Below are 19,167 nucleotides of genomic sequence, written 5' to 3'. Positions count from 1 at the left end.
ATAAAGAATAAAATTATTTATTATAAAGCTTAAATTTATTTCATAAATATTTTAAATACTAAAATATAATTCAATTTTATAATTTTATTAATTCATTTTAATTATTAAAATTCAATTCAATTTTTATTGGAATTTAATTTTTAATGAAATTGATATCATTAAAATTTTTTAAACAGATTGCAAAATTTCAAATATTGTTTAAATAATGTGTCATGTGTCTATTACACATAACTTTTTTTGCCTTGCAGTTAGGCGTAACAAACGGGCCTAAATCCATCGGATCAGTTTATGTAACCCACCAAAAAAAGTGAATCGGGCTGAAAAATTAAAACTGTCAAATAGCAAAAACCCGTCTAATTCGCACCGGTTAAATAGCGGGTTTTGGTGGAGCGGAGCGAGCTTCCCCACGGGACTTGGTGTTTTTTTCGACAAGGGATATTTTTGTATTTTTTTTCCAAAACCTAACTTCCCCCAACCCAACTTACAAGAGAATGAAGATGAAAATTGAGTGTTTTGGATTATGTTTATTTTGCTTTCGAGACAATATTTATAATTATGTTTTGGATTGTGTTTATTTTAATTTGGAGACAATGTTTATAATTATATTTTGGATAAAAATTTGGTTTATAATTATGTTTATTAGATATTTATAATTACAGAGATTTTAATGCTTATGAATATAAAAATTATAATTTTTTATGTCTTTAGAAATTATAAATTTATTAAAATAATTGTCAAATTATATACTATTTAATAGTTAATAATAAAAAAAAGAAAAAATTTGGTGGGCTACTAGCAATTAAACAGATTGGAGTGAAATTTTAAGACCGCTTCATTAAACAAAACAGAGCGGTCCAACTCGCCAAAAGACAAATTTTCGACAGAGCGAAACAGCGCAAACTTTCCCAGTTACCACCACTACTTATAGTGCTTCCTATACTAATCTTGTATTTTTCAATGATCTCGTTATAATGCTTTTGGTTTCATGAGCTATCATTATATTCTCAAGGATCCTCAATAAGTTAAGATATTATTTATTCCGTTGCATTTTGATTTTTCTAATTTTAAATTCTTGGTCTTGCATATGAACTCTGCAGAAAATGAGATTGAGTGAAAATAATTGGCATGAAATACTTTGTTTTGTGTTTTGTGTTTTGTTATTTTTTGCTTTAATATGATGTGAGTGTGACAATGCTCTTTGTGACCGTTGACTGGCGCTACCATTAATTAGAAGGAACTTATCAAAAATAGCAGTGATTAATTTAATTATTTATTATTCTCTCTTATTTATTTTTAGTCCCACTTATAGAATTAAATATAAAAAATTATACGGTATTTTGTCAAATGTTAAAAAAATTAGAGAAGATTCATTTCTGCTTTTATGAGTGAGAGAAGTGTAATAAAATGTAATATTTTTGGTACATTTTTCTTCTTCTTCATTTATTTTTGGTACATGCAACAGAAAATCCACTAATTTTTTGTTATATAAAAAAAATATTGTATTCTTGTCAAAAATAGAATTATTTAATGTAATTACATGTGAGTAAATTGTACAGGTGAAGAACTAACACGTAAAATACGTGTTGGACATATGTCATTATTCTGGCATGCAAAATATGTGTTGGATACGTATCATGATTTTGACAATACACAAAATGCATGTTGGACACTTTTTGCACTTTCATAATATTGTAATACACTTTAAATATTAATATTCAACTAAAATATCATCTTCATCTCCATATTAAAAATAATTTCTACTTAAAATCAGCTTTTTTTTCTCTCTTTCAAACAACTTATTTTAAAATAAAATTGTCTCAAATGTTGTCGTCCTTTTTTCTCTAGTGTACCGAAAATAATTAAAACAACAATACTAAAGAAATAAAAATATCAACTAAAAATTATTTTATTTAAAATTTATTAATTATTATAAACAAATTTTAGTTGCTTTTAACTTTTTTTTTGGTTATTCCACATTTTCATTAAACTTATAGTTGACCACGGTATGTATTTCCTTCCCATGATCAATAACTTTTGCTATTTAATTTTCATCCTCCTCCTTCGTACGGTAAGAATATTCTTGCACGATCTTAAAAGTGTGTTTCGGTATCAGCTTGATTCCATTAGCACCTTAAATGGAATGCTATACCAAAATATGCCCTAAGAATATTCTTCTAAGTCTTCACACACTACACTACATATGCATATTTCACTACTGTACCTAAATTAGAGCATTTCTTATGAAATTTGTCACTTTCTAGTGAAATTTGCATATTCACATGTCAAATACATACAGGATAATCATCCAGTTCAGTCCACCTTTTATGCTGCAATCTGACTGCTTGTTTTGTTTTATTGTAGTTAATCTAATCTAACTTACATAATCCATCATTATAAACGTCAAAATAAAGTGGCAGGTATCCTAATGTCAGATTCCCAATACTAATACTAGTGAATCGGTGATTAATTGATTATAGACTAATTAAATTTAAAACTCACCGAACTATTTTAAATAACAATATATCATCTTAAATCATTCTTCTAATTTTTACAAAATTAATTAAATTTAAAAATTTAACTATTTTTAATATTAAAAAATTTAAAATCAATGAATAATAATTTTATTTATTTTTAAAGTATAATCATTACTCATTAATAGTAATTGACGTATTAAACAAGAACTTCCTTAGGGAGATAATGAAAAATCTCGACAATACATACAATAGACTCTAAATTTAGTCCAATACGAAGGAAAAATAATAATAAAATTTTTAAATTATTTAAACCAAAAAACTCAAACAGTTATTTTAAAAAATTAATCATTTCAACCCTAATTTATTAAAATATTTCACCCAAATACCCTTTTCTTCTTTTCAACCGTCTGTAACTCTTACTTTTATCAATCATACACCTCTCTGGCATTAAAAACTTTCTTATTGGCCATCGTTACCACTCCTAATGAAAATAACCATCCAATTAAGGATAAAAATAATCATCCGTATACCTATTAAATTTAAACATCTAGCATATTTTAATGATATATAACTAAATTCAATCCAATTAAAATAATTATCTATATAAAAAATAAAATAATTATCCACAGATCTTCCTAAACTGACCATTGAAGTAACTTTGTGCATATATACTGAAAACGAATTATGTCACGTTCTGGTTTTCCAAGTCTTCCAAACGGAGCTGAATTGAAAGTTCATTGGTCAAGGAATAAGCGTGGTAACGTTTTGTTTAGCCACGGTTGGCAAGAATTTGCACAATGCGTGTCTCTCCAAGCGACACGGTTTCCCTTGTTCCTTCATGAAGTGAAAAAAACTATTACATAAAGAAAAAGAGATTATGATGTGCAGTGGCGCTTGTTGACGATGAAGCCGGTGGTGTAGCTGGACTGGCAAACTCAGTGTCGAAGGAGTGGCATGCGATTGTGCAATTTACATCTTTTTTAAAAAAAAATTTAAAATTTTTACGTAATAAATAAATAAAAAAGTACTTTTATATTGTTATACCTAAATATAATTGATAGATAAAAAAATCTTTTTATTCGAAATATTCAAACATAAAATTACTTTTATATTTTTATAAGATATTTTAAAAAAAGATAACTCAAAAAAAGATCTTTTCTTAAAAACTCACCATACAAACTTTTTGTGAGCAAAGTAAAATAAAATAAAATACATTAATCAAATAGGTATAAATATGAAAATTATAAATTTTTATTAACAATCTCTTTGTACAAACTACAAAGTTATCATTTATAAAATTATATTTACAATCTAAATAAATTTAATACCATAAACTTATTTCAGTGCCTATTTTAATATAATTACTAACCTTCTCTTCTTATAATTATTAACAATCCAAATAAAATAATTCCTTATAACTTATTTCATTAACTATTTTAAAATAATTACGAATATTTTATTTTTTTACTGTAAAAAAAATGCTGAATACCATTGGATTTACTGTTGAAAGTTAGCGGCGAGTTTATCGGCAGATTTACTAGCAGATTTGGCAATAAATTCATCGAGTAGACAAATTATCGTCGGATTTGGTTTTTTGACGATAAATTCGCTGGTAATAATTGGAGAAAAAAAAAAGAAAAATTGGCACGACCATTACCATCGGATTTAGAGAGGAGAATTCGACGTTGAGGTAATTAAATGAAACACGCCGTTTTGATCACAAGTACCGGTGAATTTTTCCACAGTAAATCTAATGGTAAATTGACTCTAAATTCAATTTTACAAACCCTTTCCTTTCATTTTTGCAACATCATTAACCTCACTTCTCTCCTTTTTCTCTTTCTCTCTAGCCGTCATCCCCCATCGCCACCATTCGTTGTCATTTCGCCATCGTCGACCGCTTCCCACGATTCCAGCCATCGTTGCCGTCGAGAAGCGTCCACCTGGAGCTTATTTCTGCCATGGAGGAGCTTGTTTCTCCCATGCGAGTTGTTGCCTTCGTTGTTCGCTGTCATCGCTGCTTGCTTCCATTAGTTGGATGCTACCCTTCCTTCTTCATCCATATATGTCTTCTTCTCTTCCTTCTTCTATTTTTTTGACATTATTAGCATTTGCTAAACCCTAACTCCTTTTTGTCCTAACCCATTTTTTGAACCACCATTCAGGTCCACCGCTGCTTTTGGTTCTCTGCCAGCGGCTGCTTCGTTTGCCGTCTGTGTCCCCTTCTATTTCTGTCGCTTCTGATCTTCTTGCTCAGCTCCTCAGGGTGAAGGGACCCGTGGGGATGCCTACTAAGGTTCTTCACATCACTATCAAAAAATTTTCTTGTGGTGAAAGTAAATTCCTCACTGCTCGTTCCATAATTTTTATCATCATGTGACTGTTTATTAATTTGTGTTTTGTTTTTTAAATTGAATTTGTTTTTCATATTCGGATATCATTCATTGTAGAATGTTAAAGAGTTTTAAATTGAAAAGATTTTCTATTTCAATGCTTAGATATTTAGATAATAATTATTCTAAAATTTATACAAATGATAGTACTGTTAGTATTATTTGAGTATATGATGCAAGTTATTTATTAGAATTTTGAGTTTCAGTGACCATAATATCAGTTTTATCAGTTTTATGTTGTGGTTAATTTACACTATATTTGTGATTTGCTATGTTGTTTCTTTGGTTTGTCCATAGAATATATTCTAACATTGCAATTAATCTGGAGTACATTGCAAATTATATATGTAGCACATTTTTTTTAGTCTAGACTAGCATTTTGTTAATGTTAAACTAAGCAATGTTTGGTGTAAAATGGCAATTATAGATATGATAAATGTTGTAATTTTCTGGTTTTAGTCTCCGTGTGCTGGCTTCAGTCTTTTAAGAATTCAAGCATTGTGTTGTAACAATCTACTTGAAACCAGTTATTTTAAGAAGGTTAAATGAAGATTATCATATGCTTCTTACAACAATCTACTCGAAACCATAAATGCTTATACCATGTGAGGTTGAAACTCTTTTGTTAACACATGATGACATGTAGAAAAAGTTTAGAGAAATAGAAATTATTATGGTTCAAGCTAATCTTGTACAGACATCATATCCTAATATTCCAAATTTCAATTGTGACAATGGAGGGTGCAGAGGAGATAAAAATGGTGGTACACTTTAAAGAGGTGATAAATCTTTTTATCAATCTTCAAAATCACAATGTTAAGTGTATGGTAGAATTGGTCATATTGCTTGGCACTTCTTTCACCAATTCAACTAAAAATCCTACTATTCTCTCAGCCTCAACAATCAAGATTTGACAATTATGTCACTAATCCATCAGCATCATAAAGTAATTCTACACCATCCACTCCACCACTATGAGATAGAACTGGTAATGGGTAGGATACGATTTAGACTCCACCCTAATCTTATCTGCGGATTTAAATTTTCACTAAAATTTAATCATATTCTATCCAGGGTTGAGAATTTCTCAATTATAATCTTACCCACATTTTAAAATTCTACACCCGATTCTACTCGACTCGACTCACAACAAATCAACTTTTTAATTGAACATAATATTTAATCATTCCTTCATAAAATACTAATAAAATAGAAAATACAAAATTAAGTCCATATTAAAATTAAAAACAACAAAAGCATAATAAAATTTATTCTTAAATCACAAAAAAAGAGGATGTGAGTTTGATTTCTATCAACTTCATTACATATGTATAATAATTTTTAATTACATATTATAATATATCACGGATGAAGGTTGGATTAGGTCTAAACCCGCACCCGACCCTACCCGCAGATAAACTGGTTCTATGCTCAATCCGACCCTATGAGAATCGGATTGTTAACCTTACCCAAATGGGTTGGATCAGATTGAATACTCGCGGATAAGATTAGTATTGCCAGCCCTACCACCAATACCATCCTTCCATAATCCTTATGCATATGTTGTTGTTCCATCCTCTATCACTGACCCTTCTTAATATTTCCGTTCAGGTGCTTGACATCACATAACACCTAATTTTTCAAATTTTCTTTTTGGATCACAATACAATAGTTATGATCAAAGTACAAATTGGATAATATGTCTCCTTTTTTGTATTCTTTGCATTGTTTTTTCTTTGATTTGTGGCATAAGAGGCTGGGTCACTCAGTCAGTTAGCCACTAAGACTATATAATTAATTTTAAAATAATACAATATTTCTTTGGATGATATCAATAATGCTGATTCAAAATTGTCATCCAGAGTTTCTGAAAATTGTGCAAAAACCAAAATGCATAGAATTCCTTTTACTGGTTCTATTACTGAGTTTACTTCACCTTTACAGCTTGTTTTCTTAGATGTTTTGGGACCTGCACCAATCATCTATCTCAGATCAAGGTTATAGTTGTTATGTTATTTTTATAGATGCTTATACTAGGTGTACTTGTACATTCTTGTTAGTTAACAAGTCTCAGGTATATCATGCTTTTCTTTAGTATAAAACCTATATAGAAAACAAACTATAAAATCAAAGAACTTCAAACTAATAATGGAACTGAATATACCTCAAGATGTTTTACTGATTTTTTGCACAAAGTAGGCATACATCACAGATTTTCTTTTTCAAATACCCCTAAGCAAAATAGATTATTAGCTGAAAGAAAGCATAGACACTTATTTAAATGTCTGGCTATACTTTCTATAGCCACTATACCTCTTACATATTGGGATGAAGCTGTAATTTGTGTTCAAATTCAACACAAATCCAAGACAACATTTGACTAAAAGAACTAACATATTAAACTAAATGAAGTAACCATTGACTAATTATAAGTTTTTAAAATTCTACATTTGCCCACAATGATGATAAATTTATTGGTTCAAAATAATTTATAATATTTTTCCTAATACAAGATAGAAAGTAAAATTTTTACTAAAAGAAGATAGGATACAATTTATACTTACCCTTTATACACAAATACCATTGTATATAATTACTCATGATCCCTACATAAAGGGAGTTAAGCCAAGAAGATAAAAAAACACTGACAGTTTTCAACTCTTCATCAATATTATTTTATCACTCAACCCCCTAAATCAGAAATGAAATTAAGTACAAGGAATAAAATTTAAACATCAAGAAGACTGAACATATAATATGGTAAATTAACTTGTATGTGATAAAAATGATAAAATTTGTAATAAAAAATTATAAAACTTAAATAATTAGAAAAAAATAAAAAATAAAAGTGATAGAGTGTGATAATGAATAATAATATTATATAGTTTAATAAAAAAATCAAAGAATAGAAATAATACATCATAAAAAAAGTATTATTAATGGAAGAACAATGGGTAAAAAAAAAATGAGATTCTCTTATATTATATATGGCATTTTAGAGTGAATAAGTTATATAGAAATAGATAAAATAAAAGAAGAAGGAATGAAATTGTGTTTTTTTATCAAATTAAAGAAATATTCATGACAATATAATTGATGGTAGACATATGACTATTAAATAATGAATTGTAAAAAATATTAATAAAAATATTAAATTTGATATTAAAATAAAAAATAAAATATAAACAATGAATAAAAATATTTAGATTCAAGGAAGAAAATAAAAAAAACTTTTGGTAAACAATGACACAAATATTAACATGATAATAAATTGAATCAAATAAGACATATTTGAATTATTAAATTAAATAATTAATATAATTAATTGGCTCAATAAAGTAAATTAAATAAGTAAAAAATATCTTATAAATATATCATGTAAAAATTATAACACTTTTAAAAATTACGAATCAAAATAGATAAGACAAAAAATTAATACAAATAAAAACAATATCAATTCATTTATTCTAGTCAAATCAAATATTAATATAATTGATTAGTTATAGTAAATATTAAATAATTTAATATTTATTTCAATAAATTGAATAAATAATTAATTATAACACTTTTAAAAATTATTAATCAAAATACATAAAATAAAAATTAATACAAATTAGAACAAAATCAATTCATTTATTTCAATCAAATCAAATCATTAATATAATTGATTAGTTATAATTAATATGATCAAATAAAATATTAAATAATTTTATATTTATCTCAATTAAATAAAATAAATAATTAACTATAAAATTTTTAAAAAATGTTAATCAAAATACATAAGACAAAAAAATAATATAATTAAAATAAATTAATTAATTTATTCCTGTGAAATCAAATAATTTGATATTTATCTCTACCAAATCAAATAAATAATTAATTATAACACTTTTAAAAATTGATAATCAAAATATATAAGACAAAAAAAATATAAAATTAATTTATTTATTTCAATCAAATTAAATAATTAATATAGTTAATTACTTATAGTTAATATAATTAAATAAAATTTTAAATAATTTAATATTTATCTCAATCAAATTAAATAAATAATTTAATTAATTAATGTATTTAAATAAATTGAATAAAATATTAGAATCCTATTATTGAATTTAATTTTTTTAAATAAAAAGGAAAGATGCGATAATAGGATTATGAGAGTCAAGGATTAAGTCAAAGAGGGGATCAGGGGAATCTTCTTTGTTCATAAAAACCTAAAAAAGTGACAACGTGACAAACCAAAAAGAAAAAAAAAAAGAGGAGAAGAGCAACGCGTCTTTTCTCCACACAAACACAACCTTCTCTCTCTCGCTTGCGCGCTCTCTCTCTCTCTCTCTCTCACACACTGACACACACACACTAACTCTCGAGATTTTCACATTTTTTCAGCTAAAATTACCATTAATGCCCCTCCACAAAATCTGCGAGAACCAACACTGGACTCTGTCATGTGGTTGTGGTGGTGCTGCTAGTAATCTGTGACGGATTCACAGATCTCAATCCAATCCCCAATGGCGTGAAACTGGAGCACGTGTGCGCCACCTCCCCATCCTCGTTTTCTGTTTATACCTTTTTTAACCGATTCCTTCCAAAAGCGAATACGACAAGGGACAACGTGGGAAGATGTCGGAGCTCGAAGGCGGCAACTGTTTTCCGCGTCTCTTGCTCGGTGTCAATGTCGGTCTTGCCCTTGTTGAAGGAATCGTTGCTTTCGTTGCGTTGTTTCAGGTTCTTCTCTTTCTTTCATGTTTCAATTTGCGCCGGCATTGCTTTTCGGATATGAAATTGGTTCGTGCATTTGCAAATTTTAGGGGTTTATTTAGTGTTGTGCACAATTTGGGGTTGTTTTGGTGGGGAGCGGGAATTGAAAAATAACGATGAAAAGAGGATGGGTGATTGGCGTAATTTGAAAATTTGGGGAATTTGTGAGAAGATATTCAGATTTCGAAACTTGCATTTTGAATTTTGATATTTTAGCTGTTATATTGTTTTACAATCCCTAAACTGTAGCCTACTTTTTTTTTTCTTGCCCTAAGAAAATCTTTTCTATATATGAATCCGGTAGCTTCATTAGCATCAATTAATATAGAAGAATTAGCATAGGATATATGATGTTATCATTGAGCAGTGAGTTCTGTTACCATGGTATGATTGTGCAGGTTTTAGGGCATGATTCAGATTTTAATAACGTAGAAGTTTACTTTTGTAATTGCTCTTGATCATCATACAATTTAAGAATTTGGCTAGTGTACTTTAACGTTGAGACATTAAGCTCTTGTATGCAAAAGGGTGCTGCACTGTAGTTCTTTGCCTTTACTTACTGCCTGTTTTTATTCCTATGGAATCTCAGTTGCTTAGGATTCACTTGCGTAATCAAGAGCTTGGCTGGACTCGACAAAAAGTAAGTGCATTATGCAAGCTATTATGTCAGAGATTGCTACAGTAGTCTGTAGGCCAGTGTTTTTTTATAGAATCTACCAATTTGAGTGTTTTCAACATGTAATAAGTGAATGAGTACCATTTACTGGTTAGTACTCTAGTAGACTGCAGATTAGGTATAGCAATGGTGCTTAAATTATGTCCTTACTATATACCAGTTTCCAAAATGTGAAAGGGATTCCTGCTTAACATTAATTATAGCCTGGGGATATTAATCAGTGATCCTTTATTTTTATTGTAAAGATCAGAGAGTGCTTTTTTGATGCCAATTTATGCTTTCAGGTTCACTAATTATTACTTGCTGATGCTATATATGATGACAGCTTCCGTATATATATTTTAGTTTCTCATGAGATGTAAATATGATGGGTTGCAGGTGTTTCATGTATTGATTGGCTCCTCTAATCTGGGTTAGTTGTATTTTAATTTTGTTGCTCAAATCTATTTAGTACGTGCTTAACCTATTTTCTTGCACCTTGGTTTTATGCAGACACGATAACTTCTGGACATTATTTTGAAAAATAATGCTTTCCTGAATAAATTGTGAGCTAGCAATATTTCATATTTTATCCCAGCTGTTTTATCCTGATTCCATCAGTATTAAATTTCAGGTTACTTTGTTTACTTGGTGTTGGCACTTTTTGCTGCTTGCAATGGATGGAGATGCTGGTCAGACTCTTGTGGTTTTATCTTTATGGGTATGACCCCATTCTCTACTGACTAGACATCTACAACGAGTTCATATCCTTGATTAAAATGTTTGAAGTTTGAAATGTTGAAAATTGTTTTGCAGCTTTCCCCAAAATACTTTTTTTTGCAGCATTTCTTCTTCTTTTATCCTTCTGGTATGTAATCTTGCTTATTTTGGTGTTGTTTGAATTTTTATACTTGAATATGCATGTTGAATCACTAGCAGTGTTTGCTAGAGTAATTTTATATATAGCAAATATTTACAGGCTCTCTTAAGTGGTCTTTACTGTTATCTCTTATTTTTATTAACCTCTGTCAATGATTAGTTCCTTTTTACTTACTTCTCTTCTTTTGCTTTCCCTCTTTGCAACTGTACTATTGATATATTGTTCTCTTCTATGGGAGCAATTCTCAGGCTTCATTAGTCGTTATTCACAAACAAGCATGCATCTTTTAGGAGTGGCATTAAATATTCGGTTTGGTGTTCTAGAATTTGCCAAGAACTTGTTTTTTTGAGAATTTGCGAGTCAAATATATATTTGTCCTGAAATTGGTACTTCAAACCACTTACTATTCTGCCTTAACTATTTAAGAAAAGCACACGAAGAGTTGTGATTCATGGTGGTAAAAGAGGGGTGTGTATGTGGGGGTATTGAGTCCTCTTGGGTGTTTTACTGTTTTTAGCTTCTAAGGTGGTGCTAGGTTGCATATCCTCTTTTGTGCGTGTATTACTATTATATGATTATCCTTCATATATTTTTAACCTACTTTGTTCTCATTTCTGCCAATTATGAACTACTTTATGTTGTTACACTTGGGTTTCCCTTTGCAGGGTCGACCTTTGCCATCAGCCTGATGATGATGATGACTATGAAGGAAGTTTTATTGAAGAAGCTTTGTTAGAAAAAACTTCACATGCAAATTTAGCAAACATAGATAGCCATAGAAAGTGTTTTCCTGTTCGTCTTTCTCGTATTGGATATCGGCAAAAGCTTGTTATTTTGGTATGTGAAATTTCTTCTTTGAGTTTCTTCTCATGTAGTTATGCTTTATTCATTTTGTGGCATCACATTACCTGTTTCATTTGACAGTTATCTAATTATTTATTCTTTTCTGAATCATTTCCATTAATTTATTCTTCAGGTTACCTTGCTACTTTTCATCATCATGATGGCATTTGCTGTAATAATCTGGATTGGCCTAGGAGAAAATCCCATTGATTCTGAAGTGGCTTCTCGAGTATGTAAACAGTTATTTCAGTATTGTTTTATTATTTACCATGCCATGCACCAGCTTTTGATTATATTAGTGTCATTGTGATAACTGACTTTTTTTTATGTTAATCATTGTTGCTATTCTTTTTCCTCGAATATAAACGAGTTCTTTTTATTTTTATTTATTTTTAAAAGGAAGTCTAAGCTTACGCTTAGTATGAAGCTTCTATTTATTTTGAGTTGATACCAAACTTGAAAGATATTGAAGGACCCTTTTTGCTCAAGTAATGAGAATAAAGAAATTATTGATGAAGCACAGCCACCCAACCTCTTAGCATATTTGCAAGAGGATGTGTGGAACCTTGTTAGAAGATTGTACACCCATATTGTAGATTCTTTTTCCTTTCAAAATATAGCAGGTTTTAGATAGGACTAATGGAGGTTTTCCCCAAAGTTTGCTGTCTGAAACGAATGAGAAAATTTGTGCTGTTTATTGATAGGATGATGACGAAATTATGATGCTCCTTTAATATATTTTAGCTGCCTTATATGTTTAGTTGATGGAGGTAGTATTAGGTTTAGTGAAGCTGCTGGACAAGTGGTGCTTAGTTATTGGTACATATGTAAAATTAGCTTAGGGCACTGAGCTGTCACTGTTATTCAGATGTGTGATATTCTCTTCTTTAAATTTGAAAGTTTTCATGAATCATGCATGCTCCCATAGTTTAGTCTTTCAAAATGTTTCAAGCATGGTTTAAATGACTATAAAGATCATGCAGGTATACTTGGATCTTTCTGCTATTGCAATGGTTTTGTTGGGAGCAGCTTTAGCATGTTATGGTGAGCTTCTTCTATTCAAGCTTTTTTCCATTCTAAAATTTTGTACATTTGGCATTGATTGGTACTTGAGTAGATGTTCTACTTTTTTTGTCCCGTGTAAATGTATTTCATTGATTATCTATGAGGCTCATTGCTTAGCATTTGTGTAACTGCATTATGCAATATTGAAAAGATTTATGAATAAAAAAGCTGTACACTCTCTTACCACTATGTAATTGTAAAATAGGAATCCTGGGAAGTAACTAGATGATAAGATTAAACCATGTACAATACTACAGTACTTCCTACAGATCTGGCCGAATTGCACATGGATGATCACATGGCATTGACATAGTAAACATGTGTAAGCCATAGTTTGTTAGGTACATCTAATGGAAGAGCAATATCTGAAATTTTGGATGAGTTTGTAGTTTCAAAATGTGTATTATATATTTGGGATGAGTTTTGGTAGCTAGTGAGATGCCTACTTTTGTAGACACAGTCTAATTTATTACCTTTTATAAATTATAAATAAATATATATACAGGAATCCTATTGTACTTGAAGATGAGAAAAGTTAGAGCTGAGCAACCTTCATCTGAAATGTGGAAGGTACTATGTTGCTGTTTCTGCTGGAGTATTAGAAATATGTAACCTTTCTTTTTTATCTTTTTATCATTCTAACTTCTTCTTTTGGCTCCAAAAATGGTGTGGTGGGTCTGCCAGCGAATAGCACCCATAGCTTGAAGCACACTTTATTTACTTCTTGATCTGTTGTATGCATTCAATCTAATGACTTATGCTGTCATTCATGTTTGTGCATTAAATTTAAATAATAGATTATTGATGTATTCTGTTTCTCAGGTTGCAGGTTTAACTATTGTATCTGTACTGTGCTTCGTATCAAGTTCCTGTGTAGAGCTTTTAACTGATATTCCTGTATGTATGAATAAATGGTTCCAAGTGTTATTCTATGTCCTTTTTTCTTTTTGACAGGTTAATGAATTCCTTAACTTTTTCTATTGCAGTTACTGTATCACTGGCACCAGTGGCCTTTGAATGATATTTACGCCTCTCTTCTACTTGTTTTGTATTATTTCGTTGGTATGTGCTTTTTATTAGTTCTCATGGCTCATTTACTGGAATCTACTATTGATGCCCTTTCACAGTTTCATTCTCTCATGAGAGTGATAATTGTGAAAATATTTTTCATGGTCTATGTTTTCCCTTCAACTTTTAGTTGAATTTACAATTGGTAATCGCCTTCTGAAATGAATTTCATATCTCCAGTAAATCTGAAGCTTTCACTTCTCCCAGGTTCATCACTACCATCAGCAGTGGTACTGTGGGTAATGAGAGAATTGCCACCTGCAGAAGCTTCTAATGTACAGGAAGAATCAAGAACATTAGCTTTTGTTGCTGATAGTTCAGTTGCTACTCATAATCCTCAGCGCTGGACTACAACAACTAGCATGCAGAATCAGGTACTATATCATGTAACTTACCGTTTGTGCTCAGACTAAGTTATACTTGCATTATTCAGTCATTAATTTGTGATATAATGATGGACTCTCCCAATCTTCCCTATTTTTACCCCATGTCTTTACCTTTATCAATACAGAGAGTTCTGTTAAACATTGCATGATCCCATCCATTCAAAAATCTTCTATAATTACAAATATGTTGATATTAGAAAGGCAATGGATGAGATCATGTCAGATTTAGTTTGTAAGGTTCATGGGGAGCACAATCCCGTGATAACATAACTCAGAATTTTATTTATTTTATTCTTCAAATGGAATAAACTAAACTGACTATTAGAAGTTAAATGTTCACAACCATATTGTTTCTGAATAGTGTGGATGGAAGGTGTATTTAAGTGATGATCAAGCATAAATAAAGAAATGGTGCATCTATCCAAGAATAATAATAAGGACAATTTTTAGTGAACCATACGTGAACCAGTATGGTTCACATGCTAGTATGATGTTTCCTATATAGATTTTATTTTTTGGTACTCCTATCCATGGTTTTTGTTGTTTTTATCATTAGTACCTCTATCAGTTATGGTTCTGACTCCGTAAGCTAGCTCTGTTTTAGGTTATTCAACTATTTCCAATTTATATGGGTTTTTATCGTTTTATTTGTTTTCAGGTGGTCTCTGTTTCAGACTTAAGTCCTACATGAAGAACTGTGTAGTAATATAAGCCGTGTTATTTTTGCAGGCATCTAGAGCGAGCCCTATATGAATATATGATCGATGTCATAACATTTTCAAATACATATCTTGTTCGGATGGACTTTTGGGCACACTCCTGAAATTTCTCTAGAATGTCAAACCCTGAAGATGCAAATGAGATAAAACAAAGCAGGCAGGTGCAAGTGCTCTAGGGCATCGAGATCTACGTTCCCACTGTATTTACATTCTAAATATAAATGTAAATATCAGCAATTTGATATATGAAAATTCCCTTCCTTCCTATTATACAAATTTTGGAATGCTAATGAATGTGTCATTGTTTTTGGGTTCTTTTTGGAAATACTCTTGTCCGATGTTAATAACACTCTTGCAAAGTGAACATGTTCATCCACCCCGGTTTCTCGCTGAATCAATTTCTCTGTTCTTAGAAGATCTTTAAAATAGCCAAGGTGATTTCTTCACCCGACTAACTCAGGTAACTGGCTAGGACAAGTTATGTGGCTCGCGTTCACACGTGTTCTTGTTTGTCATAACGTTAACAAGTGTTTTCTTAAAGTGTTTCTTAGCAAAATTCTAGAATAATATGCAGCTCGAGTCACAAACCACATATTTACATCAAGCCTAGTGAATTTTGATTGGTTTGTTCTCAATAATGGTTTGGAATCTCAATGGATTCTTTTCTGATGACTGGACAAAAGATCAAAGTAAAGGATGATAAAATATTTGCATTGGTATAGAATTTTAGAACCCCAAAGGTCAAGCAACTAGATGGAGTGTGAATCACTGTGGGACCTAAAACTGCATGAAAATTACAAGGCGAGCAGCACTGAGAGAAAAGTATTCGTTGGTGCGCCACTAACAGCATAAAATTGGGGGGGTCTTGGGGACAGTAACCCACAATCAATAAATGCATGACAGTGCTCTGTGACTCTGTTTCTTGAGAGTTAAGACCCATCAGGCCATCACCAAGAATAATAAAAATAAAGGGATGGCCAGAACATATATAACAAAAATAAAGACAATGGCAACTTGGTCAAGGTGATGTTACGTTCAAGGTCAACAAAAACGTGGTCTCCCTTTCTTGGTATCTCGACCAAATCCACTGGAGAACACTTCAAAAAGTCAACTTCGAGAAGCATGCTTCAAATTGAGCATGCGTGTTAAATAAAATCCAATGCAAGAATGTAGTAGTGGAAGACAAGAAGATACAAGTGGCATAAAGGACAAGTATAAAGGAAACCAGAGCTCAATCACATAAAGTAAAATTTACAGTACATTAAACAGCATAATAAAATGTCTGACAACCTGAATATCTATTCAAAACGGAAATAAACCAACATCACTGCCAAACATAATTTAAGTACAGTTCAGACAGTAATTTCTTACACACTGCCAGTGAAATTTATTACTTTGCAAGACCATTCCAATGAGCGGGAATTAGGAAGGTTGCGAGAATGGAAAGGCCAACCGATATATTGCGGAAAGTTTAAATTTTGCCAGAATTTCATGTTCAGGGTCCAACTCCAAATTGCTCCACTTCAACCTTAAGAGATTTGAGATACTTAACAGCTTCATCTAAAACAGCAACTGCATCCATTTGGTTACCACCGCCGGGCACAATCCTTCTCAGCATATTCACCATTCTCTTCATCTCCTGTTGCTTTTTCTGGTCACCCCTAGTCCCAGCAGACTTCTCTAGACTCGATGACAACCTCTTCTTTGATGGTTTTGAGCAGTAACTCGAACAAGTATCTGATGTACTTTCATAGTTGTCGTGAGTCCTTGCTGTGCTGACTTCTTCCTCATCCATGCTGTCTTCTAGTTCATCATCCATTTCCAAGCTCAGCAATGCAGCAATGTCATTAGAATCCTCTTCAAACGGAGATGACAAATCTCTTTCCAGTTGATTGACTTTACCCTTTTCAAAATCCTGGGGGCAAGAAGCTTGAAAATCAAAACCAGGAGTATTAAACTTATATGTCACAGCAGGATGGAACATCATCCTGCTCTGTTGATTTGTTTGATCAAAGATAATGAAATTCCTTGGGCAGACCTCAGACGGCTGCAATTTAACTCTTCCAAAGGGCATCACCTGCCTCATACCTGGAGGCAAGGCTACATCAAAGGTAGAAGTGAGTGGGGCGTTCGTATAATTATCAACTGATTCACCTGCCACAGGAAGTGACATCTTTCCTGGGATAAAATATTCATGAGTCTGCATAATGATACTTTTTCGCTCTCACTGAGCAGTGAGTGAGGCAGTGAGCGGTATTGGTTTGACCTTTGCAACTGGCAATTATTCTGTACCAAAGCTGGATGGAAGTTTCTAAAAGGAAAGCAAAAACTTAAAAATACTAGGTACTAAAGTGAGCCCATCTAACAACTTTCTTCAAATTAAAACTTTCATATCTTCTTCAGCCTTCAATGATGAAAATACCGAATCCAATATAATGCAGTCCCACCCCAAACCAATGGTATGTAATACTAGACTACGTAACAGGTTTAAGTAACTGACGGAAATACTCAGCCTGCAAAAGAAAATAGTGTTGTATGAACAATAAATAATACAGCCGCAACAGACTCCCTTTATTCCAATCAAATTGCAATCCAGAAATGGAGAAGAATATTTACCTGGAAAACTAGCATCAACTGATTGTATGCTATAGCACCAACACACATTGTAATCTGCCCAACTTCCCTCACAGCTCGGTTTCTTTTGATCGATGGCGCAAAGTTCATTCTCAACCAACCCAACAGTTTTGATAGTTAAAGAAAAGAGAGTACTAATAAAAGGAGTTTCTCTACACCTAATGGAGCTTCACCTACAACATAAGGAAAATATATTAGAACATCGGACATAAAGCGAAAGCCCCATATACAAGATGACATGAAAAGAGCAAAACAATAGCATTGTTGTTCAGTATATTGCTTCATATACAGTAACTTACAAACTTGCTTACACATTTCCACTTTGCGAACCAAGCAAAAATCATAGGAAAAAACATATGGTAATAAATGCATTTTCTTTACATCAGAATTTATAGAATTATAGCCTGGGTTAAAAGGGAAACATTTATAAAATAAATGGCAGCACAAAATAGCTAACCTCAGCTAAATAAATTACAGAATCACACGAAAAAACACCACCAAGCGAACACACTTCCTGTTGTAAGGCACAAACAAAGAAACCCACGGCATCTTGATTCAGCTTGACTCCAGCTTAGCAGAAAATTCAAACTCAAACCTCAGACCTGAAAATGTTAAAGTATGGCTTCAATGTAAATGAAAAAGACTACTATGCACAACAGAGAACTAAGAAGCAAGAACCATAAAAAGGAACATGATTTATCCCATTCCGATTGAGAAAGATTCATAAACTCTACATATTAAACAAAACAATAAAAACAAAGCAGCTGAAACCCCCCTCAGAACCAATCATAATCTAATCTAAAGCTCAAAACCCATTATTTTAAAAGCATTCCAAATGCACTAAACTGTATTGTTGCAGCCAGGTACACAGCAAGGCTCCGAACTTTGTAATAAAACATAAAACAGTACCAAGTCAATTTTACAAAGAAATCCCTAGCAATCAATAATCCCTAGCCAAGCAAGTTATTTTTTCTGAATTAAAAAAAGAACACATTTTAAGAAACAGATCTTCAAACTAACATCAGTCCAGCTCAAAGCAAGCAGAAAAAACTTTCCCTTTCTGAGAATTTGATCATTTTGAATGCAACAATTTGGGGTAAATAAATCAGCGAGAGACAAGAGCTTACTTAGGGTTTTTGAAGAAGGGGAGGATCAGAAAGAGAGTTGAAGAACGTGAATATAATATTTGGGCCTGTGTTTGGAGATGGGGAGCACTGAGCACTCGCAAGATTTGATTTTGAAGGGAGTGATGAGAGAGAGAGAGAGAGAGAGAGAGGAGTCAAACATTG

At 31.5% G+C, this 19,167-nt stretch overlaps 2 protein-coding genes across 5 annotated transcripts; one reads left to right on the top strand and one right to left on the bottom strand.

Annotated features, from left to right (window-relative positions):
* The first annotated feature begins 9,106 nt into the window (after positions 1–9,106).
* Positions 9,107–15,569, top strand: LOC107481667 (tobamovirus multiplication protein 1). Of its 3 annotated transcripts, none has more exons than XM_016101955.3 (13): positions 9,108–9,595; positions 10,218–10,268; positions 10,683–10,716; positions 10,918–11,004; positions 11,100–11,151; positions 11,829–12,000; positions 12,140–12,235; positions 12,981–13,050; positions 13,577–13,641; positions 13,894–13,968; positions 14,058–14,133; positions 14,347–14,513; positions 15,255–15,569. In XM_016101955.3, exons 1-13 carry the CDS (start codon positions 9,491–9,493, stop codon positions 15,276–15,278), a joined length of 1,074 nt encoding a protein of 357 aa, XP_015957441.1. In that variant the 5' UTR covers positions 9,108–9,490; the 3' UTR covers positions 15,279–15,569. The 3 variants fall into 3 exon arrangements, with proteins under 3 accessions (XP_052114727.1, XP_015957441.1, XP_052114726.1); XM_052258766.1 differs by having other exon boundaries at positions 9,110–9,595; positions 12,990–13,050; XM_052258767.1 differs by lacking the exon at positions 10,218–10,268 and having other exon boundaries at positions 9,107–9,595.
* An 890-nt stretch (positions 15,570–16,459) lies between these two features.
* Positions 16,460–19,147, bottom strand: LOC107481668 (transcription factor bHLH144). 2 transcript variants are annotated; one of them, XM_016101957.3, is made up of 4 exons: positions 19,006–19,147; positions 18,336–18,480; positions 17,861–18,051; positions 16,460–17,757 (listed from the first exon to the last, which is right to left on the bottom strand). In XM_016101957.3, exon 4 carries the CDS (start codon positions 17,448–17,450, stop codon positions 16,740–16,742), a length of 711 nt encoding a protein of 236 aa, XP_015957443.1. In that variant the 5' UTR covers positions 17,451–17,757; positions 17,861–18,051; positions 18,336–18,480; positions 19,006–19,147; the 3' UTR covers positions 16,460–16,739. The 2 variants fall into 2 exon arrangements, with proteins under 2 accessions (XP_015957443.1, XP_020995081.1); XM_021139422.2 differs by having other exon boundaries at positions 18,899–19,118.
* Positions 19,148–19,167: the final 20 nt, after the last annotated feature.

The sequence above is a fragment of the Arachis duranensis genome, chromosome 3 (genome assembly GCF_000817695.3).
Source record: "Arachis duranensis cultivar V14167 chromosome 3, aradu.V14167.gnm2.J7QH, whole genome shotgun sequence".
Classification (NCBI taxonomy): Eukaryota; Viridiplantae; Streptophyta; class Magnoliopsida; order Fabales; family Fabaceae; genus Arachis; species Arachis duranensis.
This window is presented reverse-complemented; position numbering and strand designations above follow the sequence as displayed.

Excerpts from the sequence above, each read along its gene's own strand:
- LOC107481667 (XM_016101955.3), top strand. The coding sequence starts at position 9,491 with ATGTCGGAGCTCGAAGGCGGCAACTGTTTTCCGCGTCTCTTGCTCGGT. Across the intron at positions 9,596-10,217 it reads CTTTCGTTGCGTTGTTTCAG|TTGCTTAGGATTCACTTGCG; the intron begins GTTCTTCTCTTT and ends ATGGAATCTCAG. Across the intron at positions 13,642-13,893 it reads CTTCATCTGAAATGTGGAAG|GTTGCAGGTTTAACTATTGT; the intron begins GTACTATGTTGC and ends TCTGTTTCTCAG.
- LOC107481668 (XM_016101957.3), bottom strand. The coding sequence starts at position 17,450 with ATGCAGACTCATGAATATTTTATCCCAGGAAAGATGTCACTTCCTGTG.